Source organism: Nymphaea colorata, chromosome 12 (genome assembly GCF_008831285.2).
Source record: "Nymphaea colorata isolate Beijing-Zhang1983 chromosome 12, ASM883128v2, whole genome shotgun sequence".
NCBI classification, from domain to species: domain Eukaryota; kingdom Viridiplantae; phylum Streptophyta; class Magnoliopsida; order Nymphaeales; family Nymphaeaceae; genus Nymphaea; species Nymphaea colorata.
Window position 1 is genome coordinate 3,341,581 of NC_045149.1, and position 12,548 is coordinate 3,354,128.

The window sequence follows — 12,548 nt, forward strand, 5'->3', positions numbered from 1 at the left end:
CAAGCCAGGAAAATCTCAAACCCTCTTAGATAGGGCTCAAATCTAAGAACAATCATAAAAACAATCTATCGTCATGTCGTGACAGGGCATAGGCACATCATTTGTCAAGAAAAGCCCTAACATATACCATGACATGAAAGACCACTCAAGGGCCACAGAAACACAATCTCAATCACAAGTAAGGCATGCCTAAACATTTTATTTCAGTCATAACATTCACACATGCCCATCAATCACATACATTCGTTCACATACATTTCATTCACATACATTCATTTTCATTAGCTTTAGGGAATTGACAGTTCTTATGGGTGCAAACACAAGCACGTGCACACCGCAGGCGGCCCATAGCAGAGAAACAACCCCCGTGGTGGCCCAGAACAGTATGGATCCATTCATCCGCTGCAACGGTAGAGCACCCATCCATGGATGTGTGAATTCCAAGGAGAGTTACTCAGCCTTCCCTAGGACACCTAGGTTGGGAAGGCGGGAGCCCACCCTCCAAGCACAACACACAACACTACCCTGGGGCCTTACACCGCCTGCACTCCGAACAGGCGAGACCAGTGGCGAAAGCGGGACGTCTCTGAAACACAATGCCACAACCCACTGGCCTCTCGTTTCTTATTCTTTCATTATTATCATTATAACTGTGCAATCACAAAATGACCGGCTAGCTCATGAGGTTGGTTCACTTCACGAGTACAGCTACACTTCCAATTGCCTCCCCACGAGGTCTACACATAACATTAATAGTCATAGCTAGCCATCATACAATACGGGTACAACTACCCTCCAATTCCAATCAATTGCATTATTGCCCACGGCAATACATATGCAACAATTCACAACATTCACATTCATAAAAATTCACATCTTATCAAACACATCAATTAGATCTTTCAAAGTTTGGCCAAATCCCGGAGAGTAGTCTCGATCCGTGATGGCTCGTATCTGTCCTATGCAATTATCATTCTATGATGCTCTCTAATGCACAATCGGGGTCGAGGAGACACTCGACTCGATACCCCACCTCGTTTGTCCTAATCAGTTGTCAATTCTAGCATGCACATGCAAATGCGTAACAGTTTTCAAAACAAGCTTCTAATAGCTTTCCAAAACAGAACTTGTCACATGACAAATCATTCACAATCACACACATCAATCACACCTTTCAAAACTTAGCCAAACCACGGAGAGTAGTCTCGATCCGTGATTGGCTCGTATCTGTCCTAGACAATTATCATTGTAGGATGCTTTCTAATGCATAATTGGGGTCGAGGAGATACTCGACTCGATACCCCACCTCATCTGTCCTAAGCAATTATCAATTTTAGCATGCACATGCAAATGCGTAACATTTTCAAAACATGCTTCTCATAGCCTTTCAAAACAAATCATATCATATATCAAACAATTTGCATGCATACACACATTCATTCACAAAACAATCCATCAATCACATCACAATCATAGGATCCCACGATCCTAGGAACACACATTCACACAATTGCCCAGGCAGGGATTTGCCTGGAATGCCACCATACCTGTCGCGCATCCACTAAACACCTTCAACTACGACCCACATTGCTCAAGGCCTACTTGACGTGCCCGGTGTACCTGCAAACATAACAAAATGGTAAGTTCTCTACTCGTTTCGCTTACAATCGATACAAATATGAAAATACCGTCATTGAGGCATGTCTTCGCCTAAAATGGGTGTCGACCCACAAAACCCTCCAAAAAGGGTCTCTACCCAACCCACGAGGTTGCCGCCAACTATTAGAACTCAAAACTTGTATTCGACTTATCACATGTACGATTCTCACTTGTTTTCCTTAGTTGACGTGTCTTTCCCACCATAAGATTCTCAACATACAATGTATATGCACCTCAATAGAAGCATATTTCCCCAAGCTCACCAAAACAATTCTAACTTTCTCCACAACAATACAATCTGTACCATGCTTCCTAATTGCTTCGAAAATCAACCCATCACGCTTGTAAGTCATTGTAGACATGAATAATCGTTCCTCCACATGAGTCCTAGACCTTCCCCAAAATAGTAACGTCGTTAACAAGCATCCTAATTCATCAAATCTTAAATCTAGCATGCTCCATTAATAATTATACATGCTCCAACAACAAATATACAACAATCTAGGCTTGATTAGGCCTTGCTCACCCCAATTTAAGAGTCTGAACTGCTGCAGTCCTTCCGGCAGCCACCTCACAAGTTCGAGAGGTCCTCAAACGGCTAAAATCCCTCAATGCCACCACCACCAACGCATTCTAGCCGCTGTTATGAGGGGGAAGAACACATCCCCAAGCTGAAATCCGATCAAACAACGATAAGAGAATCAAAATGGACGAAAAGGAGGTTTAAGATAGAGGTGTTTGTCGTTAGAAGAGGCCCATAGTAATTGTAAAAGGGGCTGTGAGAGAGGGAAAAGCGTGGTCAGAGGGTGCTGACGGAGAGGGGAGAGTGCAGGCAGAGAGAGAGAGTGCAAGGATGTGTGGGAGGAAGAGGGCATGCATAGAGAGAGGGCGAGCAAAGAGGGTTCGGACAAAAGGGGAGAGGCTCGAGCAGAGAGCATGGACAGAGAGAGAGTGCGGTTGAGAGAGCTGGCAGAAAAGGGAAACAACACGGGATGGAGAGGAAGAGACAGAGAGAGAGACCGATGGCTCACCTGAGCGTCGTCGCCGCCGCCGTCCACTTCCATCGCCGCTGCACCGACCTTTGTTTTCCTCTTCTCTGCGTTGTGGTCATAGCAAAGGGAGAGACGAAGAGGGGAAACGAGGGAAAGACGAGGGAGAAGAGGGCGACGTCGGGCTCCCACGCTACTGGATTCGGGTCCGGGTCTGGACCCGATCCGGCCCACCTACAAAACGAGTCCAGCGTTACATCCTACCCTCCTTAAAAGAAATTTCGTCCTCAAAATTTAGATCATACCTCAATGCGAGAACAAGTGTGGATACTTCTCTCGCATATACTCCTTGAGTTCCCATGTGCTCTCTTTCAACCCATGGTGTTGTCATTCCACTTTCACTAAAGGAATTCTCTTCATGCGAAACACTTGCGTTCTTTGATCCATAATTCTAATGGGTTTTTCTTCTAGTGTCAAATCGTCTTTCACCTGAATACCTTGAAAATCAATCACATGTGTCGGATCTGGTACATATTTTCGAAGTATGGAAACATGGAAAACATCATGAACATGACTCAAGTCAGGTGGTAGTGTCAATCTGTACGCCACCTCTCTAATCTTCTCTAATATCTCAAAAGGTCTGATGAACCTCGGGCTCAACTTTTCCTTAATACCAAATCGAAAAACACCTTTAGTAGGTGAAATTTTTCTGAACACATGATCAGCCACCTCAAAAGCCAACTCTCTGCATCGAATGTCGGCATAGATTTTTTGTCTACTCTGAGTAGTTAACAACTTCTTCCTTATTAATTGTACTTGGTCGGTGTAACATTGCAATACAAAAAGGTTCTTGATCTTATCATCATCCAATTTGGTCCAACAAGCTGGCGATTTGCATGGCCTTCCATACAAGGCCTCAAAAAGTGTCATCTCGATACTAGAGTGGTAATTGTTATTATATGCAAACTCTGCCAATTCAACATGTTTATCTCATTCTCCTTTCCACTCTAAGACACATGCACGTAACATGTCCTCTAAGGTTTGAATGGTTCTCTTAGATTGCCCATCAGTTTGGGGGTAGAACGTTGTGCTTAGCTTAAGCTTAGTACTCCATGTCCTTTGTAATTTCCCCCAAAACCTAGAGGTAAAACGTAGATTTCAAACCGTAATGATAGACTTTGGCACTCCCTACAATCTCACTATCTCGCCAATATATAACGCTGCGAGACTTTCTAAGGACTGACTGATTCTTATTGGCAGAAAATGAGCGGACTTCGTAAGTCGATCAACAATGGCATCATGTTGTATTCTAGTGTGAGGCAAACCAACCACAAGACCCATCGAATGTCTTCCCATTTCCACACTGGGATATCAATTCTTTGCAACAAGCCTCCTGGCCATTGATGTTCTGCTTTGACCCACTGGCAAACTAAGCATTTTGTTACATATTCTGTAATTTCACGTTTCATTTCAGGCCACCAAAAATTCTTTCTCATATCTTGAAACATCTTTGTACTGCCAGGGTGTATAGAAAACTTAGATTTGTGAGCTTCATTAATCAACTGACGCTTCACTCCTTCATCTATAGGGACCCACATTCTGTGTCGAAACCGTAATGAACTATCTTCATATTGATACCAGGAAGAATTTGCCTTCTTGCTTTCTTCCATGTTCATAGCAAAATCTAGATCTTCCTTTTGCTTCAATATAAGCTCTTCCATCGAAGGATGTCGTATCACTGCAGTCATCGTTGTTTTGTTCTCGTCACCAAGGTGAGGCTGTCAAGCTATCATACCTTGCAACAATGTCCAAGAACGAGTCAACATACTGCACATTGTTGCCTTAGCATGTCTGCTCGAAGCATCAACCACTACATTCACTTTTCCTAGATGATATGATATCTTGAAATTATAATCTCTTACGTATTCAATCCATCTTCTTTGCCTCAAGTTGAGATCCTTTTGAGAGAATATATACTTCAATGATTTGTGGTTTGTAAATACCTCAAAAATTGCACCATAGAGATAGTATCTCCACATCTGCAATGCGAATACAACCACTCCCAACTCCAAATCATGAGTGAGATAGTGTTGCTCATGTACCTTCAACTGTCACGATGCATAAGCCACTACACGGCCATGTTGCATCAATACACATCCATAACCGATTCCCAATGCCTCGGTGTACACCACAAATCCTGACCCGACGGAAGCGTCAGAACAGGGGCGGTGGTAAGCTTGTCCTTCCAAGATTGGAAACTCTTTTCGCACTCTTCATTTCAAACAAACTTCACTCCTTTTCTTAATAGCTTAGTCATGGGTGTAGCTATTTTCGAAAAGTCTTGAATAAACCTGCAATGATATCCAGTCAATCCCAAAAAGCTTCTAACCTCAGTTGCATTGCACGACGTATTCCAGCCTTGTATAGCCGACACCTTCGCCGGATCAACGAAAATTCCATTATTTGAGATCACATGACCAAGAAAGTTCACTTTCTCTAGCTAGAATTCACATTTTGAGTATTTGGCATATAACTTGTGCTTGCGCAAAAAAAAACTCAACACACTCTTCAAGTGATCTCGGTGCTTTGCCTCACTATCTGAGTACACCAAAATATCATCCACAAAAACAATCACAAACTAATCCAAGTAGTCTTGGAAAACTCAATTCATGAGGTCCATAAACGCAAAGGGAGCATTGGTCAACCCAAAAGGCATGACCCTGAATTCATAGTAACCACATCTAGTTCGAAAAACAGTCATAAAAACATCTTCCTCCCGCATCAAGAGTTGATAATAATCTGTCCTCATATTGATCTTGGAGAATACCTTTTGCATTCTTAAGTTGATCAATCAAACAAGTCTTCAATCCTAGGAAGCAGATACTTATTGTTGATGTGACTTGATTCAACATGCGGTAATCTATACACATGCGCATTGTCTCATCCTCCTTCTTAACAAATAACACGGGCGATCCCCAAAGTGACACACTTGGTCGAATGAAGCTCTTATCTAACAGCTCATGCAATTGCTTTTTCGATTCTTCTAATTCTGTCGGTGTCATTCGATATGGTGCCTTAGAAATAGGAGTTGTCTTTGGTAACAACTCTATCTTGAATTCCACTTCTCGTGTTGGAGGCAAACTTGACAGTGCCTCAGGAAACACATCGGAGTACTCACTCACAACGGCAACATCATGTAACCTCATCGGTTCAGTTTCATTGGCTAACATATTGTCCAAGAAAGCAACACTTCCATTTTCTATCAAACGTTTGGCCTTCAATGCAGACACCACTATCTTATCAGTTCGACTAGCTTTTCGTGCTTGGAAATCTACTGGTTTCATCTCATTTGTCCACAATCGTATCTGCTTCTCTCTGCAATCTATAGTGGCACAATGTGTGCTAAGTTAATCCATGCCCAAAATAACATCAAGCTCACTAAAACTTATGAATTATCAACTGTGTACGTAAGTGAAATAGGTGGGTCTCCACGTCCACCGTTCGGCATAACCTTTCAACAAATACGAACTATAGTTAACTTTGTCACATTCTGGCATCTTAACGAGCTCAAAGATGCGTTCACCCTCTTCAATCTATTCCTCTGCCTTGATAGGGTTTGAGCACCCATACAAGTTTAGGCGTATTGTTGCCCTGACGTGCTCTCGTCCAATAGGGTATGTCCATCAGAATGGGCCAAACTAAGCTCTCTTTGTGCCTCTGTAGCCGACCCAACTCGCTTCTTAACCCCACATGGGTACTCCATCTGTACAAACAAGAATCTTTGACTGATCTTTCAAGTCAACTCACTGAAGTGCATCAGCACAAAGTTTCAAAACATCAATCACTCAAAACAACAATCACCTTCTGTACATATACCTTACTAAAAGATCAAAATTACAATAGAAGTTCAATCAAGTAAACGCGTACCTGGACAACACGGCTTCACAGATAGGCCTTAACTCATATCTATAGTGGGGTTTGCCAAAGCTCTGATACCAAAACTGTCACACCCCAACCTTTTGGCCCTCAAACAAATTTTGTTTTTTTATAAATATAAAGCATTGAGGTGCAACTACACAACAATTCAAAAAAAGATGGAGCTATGTCATTTGAAACCATGAGGCAAACTTTCATTTATGTAACAATTTCAATTCATACAAAGTCACATCTATGTGTATGACAAAAATGCCCCAAACCACAACTTCGATGCCTAACACAAATAAGACATCAAAAAGACCAAACCATGATGCACCGGCACTACCAAAGACCCAAAACCTCTCCAGTAGGATGTGAGTGAAGTCATCTGATCAACCTGTTGCCCCAGGTCCACCAAAACCTGAAAAAGAAATAGCTGAAGGCCTAGCCTTCGCAGTATGGCAACAAGCCAGGAAAATCTCAAACCCTCTTAGGTAGGGCTCAAATCTGAGAACAATCATAAAAACAATCTATCGTCATGTCGTGATAGGGCATAGGCACATCAATTGTCAAGAAAACCCCTAACATATACCACGGCATGAAAAACCACTCAAGGGCCACAGAAACACAATCTCAATCACATGCAAGGCATGCTTAAACATTTTATTTTAGTCATAGCATTCACATGCCCATCAATCACATACATTCGTTCACACACATTTTATTCACATACATTCATTTTCATTAGCTTTAGCGAATTGAGAGTTCCTGTGGGTGCAAACACAGGCACGTGCACACCGCGGGTGGCCCATAACCGAGAGACAACCCCCGTAGTGGCCAAAACAGTATGGATCAATTCATCCGCTGTAGCGGTAGAGCACTCATCCATGGATGTGTGAATTTCAAGGAGAGATACTCAGCCTTCCCTAGGACACCCAGGTTGGGAAGGCGGGAGCCCACGCTCCAAGCACAACACACAACAGTACCCTGGGGCCCTGCATCGCCTGCGCTCCGAATAGGCGAGACCAGTGGCGAAAGCAGGACGTCTCTCAAACACAATGCCACAACCCACTGGCCTCTCATTTCTTATTCTTTCATTATTATCATTATAATTGCTCAATTACAAAATGACCGGCTAGCTCATGAGGTTGGTTCACTTCACGAGTGCACCTACACTTTCAATTGCCTCCCCACGAGGTCTACACATAACATTAATAGTTATAGCTAGCCATCATACAATACGGGTACAACTACCCTCCAATTCCAATCAATTGCATTATTGCCCACGGCAATACATATGCAACAATTCACAACATTCACATTCATAAAAATTCACATCTTATCAAACACATCAATTAGATCTTTCAAAGCTTGGCCAAATCCCGAAGAGTAGTCTCGATCCGTGATGGCTCGTATCTGTCCTATGCAATTATCATTCTATGATGCTCTCTAATGCATAATCGGGGTCGAGGAGACACTCGACTCGATACCTCACCTCGTCTGTCCTAATCAGTTGTCAATTCTAGCATGCACATGCAAATGCGTAACAGTTTTCAAAACAAGCTTCTAATAGCTTTTCAAAACAGAACTTGTCACATGACAAATCATTCACAATCACACACATCAATCACACCTTTCAAAACTTAGCCAAACCACGGAGAGTAGTCTCGATCCGTGATTGGCTCGTATCTGTCCTAGACAATTATCATTCTAGGATGCTTTCTAATGTATAATTGGGGTCGAGGAGATACTCGACTCGATACCCCACCTCATCTGTCCTAAGCAGTTATCAATTTTAGCATGCACATGCAAATGCGTAACATTTTCAAAACATGCTTCTCATAGCCTTTCAAAACAAATCATATCATATATCAAACAATTTGCATATCAAACAATTTGCATGCATACACACATTCATTCACAAAATAATCCATCAATCACATCACAATCCTAGGATCCCACGATCCTAAGAACACACATTAACACAATTGCCCATGCAGGGATTTGCCTGGAATGCTGCCAAGGCCTTGACGTGCCTGGTGTACCTGCAAACATAACAAAATGATAAGTTCTCTACTTGTTTCGCTTACAATCGATACAAATCTGAAAATACCGTCATCGAGGCCTGTCTTCGCCTCAAATGGGTGTCGACCCACAAAACCCTCCAAAAAGGGTCTCTACCCAACCCACGAGGTTGCCGCCAACGATCAGAACTCAAAACTTATATTCGACTTATCACATGTACGATTCTCTCTATTTTTCCTTAGTTGAGGTGTCTTCCCCACCATAAGATTCTCAACATACAACGTATAAGCACCTCAATAGAAGCATATTTCCCTAAGCTCACCAAAACGATTCTAACTTTCTCCACAACAATACAATCTGTACCATGCTTCTTAATTGCTTCGAAAATCAACCCATCATGCTTATAAGATCATTGTAGATATGGATCATCGTTCCTCCACATGAGTCCTAAACCTTCCCCAAAATAGTAACGTCGTTAACAAGCATCCTAATTCATCAAATCTTAAATCTAGCATGCTTCATTAGTAATTATACATGCTCCAACAACAAATATACAACAATCTATGCTCGATTAGGCCTTGCTCACCTCAATTTAAGAGTCTGAACTGCTGCAGTCCTTCCGGCAGCCACCTCACAAGTTCGAGAGGTCCTCAAATGGCTAAAATCCCTCAATGCCGCCACCACCAACGCATTCTAGCCGCTGTTATGAGGGGGAAGAACACATCACCAAGCTGAAATCCGATCAAATAACGATAAGAGAATCAAAATCGACGAAAAGGAGGTTTAAGAGAGAGGTGTTTGTCGTTAGAAGAGGCCCATAGTAGTTGTAAAAGGGGCTGTGAGAGAGGGAAAAGCGTGGTCAGAGGGTACTGACGGAGAGGGGAGAGTGCAGGCAGAGAGAGAGAGTGCAAGGATGCGTGGGAGGAAGAGGGCGTGCATAGAGAGAGAGCGAGCAAAGAGGGTTCGGACAAAAGGGGAGAGGCTCGAGCAGAGAGCATGGACAGAGAGAGAGTGCGGGAGAGAGAGCTGGCAGAAAAGGGAAACAACACGGAAGGGAGAGGAAGAGACAGAGAGAGAGACCGATGGCTCACCTGAGCACCGCCGCCGCCGCCGTCCACTTCCGTTGCCGCTGCACCGACCTCCGTTTTCCTCTTCTCTGCGTTGTGGTCATAGCAAAGGGAGAGATGAAGAGGGGAAACGAGGGAAAGACGAGGGAGAAGAGGGCGACGTCGGGCTCCCATGCTACTGGATTCGGGTTCGGGTCTGGACCCGATCCGGCCCACCTACAAAACGAGTCGAGCGTTACACTAATAGCTCAAATCAGCTCATCAAAACTCAAAATTATGATCTTTAGCTCAACCAAGTCAAAACAAGTTCACCTTAATAGAGATAAAAGTTTTATTTCTCTTATTTTGCATCACATGTAGCCCAAGTTTCAGTGTTAGACTAAATTTTAAGTTGCCATTGGGTTTTTCTATCTCTTGTTTTCAGAGGTTTGAGTTGAATTTGAGCTCAACCCGATAGAATGAGTTAAAATTGAGCTAGGGCCATGTTTATCATGTATCAAGTTTCTTTTAGTTTGGTTTGAGTTCATTTATCCATGTTTGAGTTCAATTCAATTCTGAGTGCTTTCTCTTTCATGATTTTAAAGGTTTGAGCTGAATTTGAGCTCAATCCAGTAGAGTGAGTTGAAATCAAGTTGAGATGTATAAATCAATACTCCCTTAGTTTGGTTTGAGTTCATTCCTTTCAGTGTGAGTTCAACTCTATTCAGCATGCTTTCTCTCTTTTGTTTCTAAGGGTTGGAGTTGAATTTTTTAGCTCAACCCAAGTTGGGCACATTAGAAGGAGATTATGATGGATACATGTTTGGTTGTTTGAAAAAATAATGGAATTTGACATGGAGAGTCTACGAGCTTAAAGGAATTTCAGATTGCATGTAGATGAACTTAAACAAGTCAAGCTTGAGCTCATACTCAGTTTATGAAGTCGAGCTCGAGCTCAGCTCATAAAGTCGAGCTCGAGCTCAGCTCATAAAGCTCGTCTTGGCTCAAGGCTCGAGCTCAAGTTGATCAACATGTGATGCGAGCCAAGCTCTCTGCTCGCTCATTGAACATCCCTTTGTATATATGAACTCTAATTCGTCAAGCATTAGAAACGCACTTTTAAGCGGCGACAAGCACATGAACTTTTGTCTTTCTTTTATATATATATCTATATATATATATATTATTTCTATGCATTTTTCCTTTCTTTCCCTTCCCTGCTTTCTCTCTAATATATTCTATGTTTTCTGATCTGCACCTGATGCCCCTTTTCCAGCTATAAGCTAAGAAAGTCTTAATATGGTGAGATTAACTGCACAGGTTGTTTCAAATGGCGTACAATAGCTGGTTGAAGTGGGGTACAATAGCTTAGCTGGTTGAAGTGGGAGACGCCATACCGTATTGACCCCGATTCTGATCAGTATTACTTTTTTCATTTTTCACACTTTTTGAGTGCGTGAGTTTCATCAAGTTGAAAATGGCATGCTGTCCACGTAAGCTATGACACGAGAGGCAGGGGAAGGGGGAACTTCAGCCCTCTCCGATCGGAACTCACACGGAACTGCCGCAGGATGCCGTGAAACTACGTGTCTCCGTCCAAAGCGCCCTGAATCGTGTAAACGCCGAATAAAGACTACCCATGAATTCCTTTCGATCTCATTTGCAATTCTGAACTACCATATGCGCTCGAAAGTGAAGCCTGGTTGTTCCTCCCTTCCTCATTCAGAATTCAGGAGACATCCCCAACTTTCTACGGAGTTATCTTGTTGCAGGGATGAAGATTCTGGTGGCTGTCAAGAGAGTCGTGGATTATGCAGTTAAGATCAGAGTCAAACCAGACAAGGTATGTGAGAAATCCCCCCTTCTCCGCCGCCCATTATTGATCACCACCGCTAAGAGCATCAGCACTAGGACTACCTTGACCATCTTGTTTTCATCATCTCTACTCTGTTATTGCCTTTACTGCCACCAATTATGCTTGGGTTGATGATGCCAGACGGGGGTGGACACCAACGTGAAAATGTCAATGAACCCTTTCTGCGAGATTGCTCTCGAGGAAGCTCTCCGCATCAAGGAGTCGGGCAACGCCTCCGAGGTGGTGGTCGTGAGCATGGGGGACAAGCAGTGCGTGGAGACCTTGAGGACTGGACTGGCCATGGGCGCGGACCGAGGAATTTACGTCTCCGTCGAACAACAGCCCCTGTATCCGCTATCGGTGTCGAAGCTTCTCAAGGCGATCGTTGCCATCGAGAACCCGGGGCTTCTTCTCCTCGGCAAACAGGTAACCTCCTCCTCTTCCTTGCCCTCTTTCTCCTTGTTGTGATGACAATTTACCATTTCGTTGTGGTAGTCTCCTGATGATCTGAGGCGCTTGTCTTTCTTGCTCTATCTTGCACGTTTCAACGTCCTGCAGTGCCGCTAGTCAGCCCAGGCGAGGAATTTCTTTGTTTGAACCCAGAAACATATGTACGATCAGTCATTTTGTTCATACCAGTGCAGAGAAAATCTATTACGCTCTTCCCGCAATAAGGTTACAGTTGATAATACATATAGAATGGTCTTCAGCCGCCATCAGAACTATCACCGTCAAATTAGTATTTCCGCGGTCGCAAAGCCAGAACAAGCCTTAGTTGCTTAAAGAAATATGTCAACTGTTGATCTCATCGTGGTGCGTAAGATGATCAGTTTTTTTGGAGATAAGAGTTCATAATGCTTATTCTGTAAGAAACCTCCTGTGCCATTAGACATGGTTAAACTGAAATTGCAAAAGGTATCCATATTGTCTACCACCACATTATGCTAATTCAAATAGTCCTTGTACGTAGGAAAAGTTGCGTCCTAATTCCATTGGCTACAAACATAGGAAGAATGGTTCTTGTCCAGCATGATGGTTATTCAAATTTATGCGGTGCAT

At 43.1% G+C, this 12,548-nt stretch overlaps 1 protein-coding gene across 2 annotated transcripts in view; it reads left to right on the plus strand.

The window, feature by feature from the left end:
* Window positions 1-11,043: 11,043 nt before the first annotated feature.
* LOC116266193 (electron transfer flavoprotein subunit beta, mitochondrial) overlaps window positions 11,044-12,548 on the plus strand; it is a 31,378-nt gene continuing 29,873 nt past the window's right edge. The window contains exons 1-3 of one of the 2 annotated variants that reach the window (XM_031647308.2): window positions 11,044-11,249; window positions 11,361-11,477; window positions 11,631-11,915. In XM_031647308.2, the coding sequence (XP_031503168.1) occupies window positions 11,409-11,477; window positions 11,631-11,915 (354 nt within the window). In that variant the 5' untranslated portion in view covers window positions 11,044-11,249; window positions 11,361-11,408. Of the gene's footprint in view, window positions 11,478-11,630; window positions 11,916-12,548 lie in introns of both variants that reach the window. The other variant, XM_031647307.2, reaches the window with a different exon arrangement.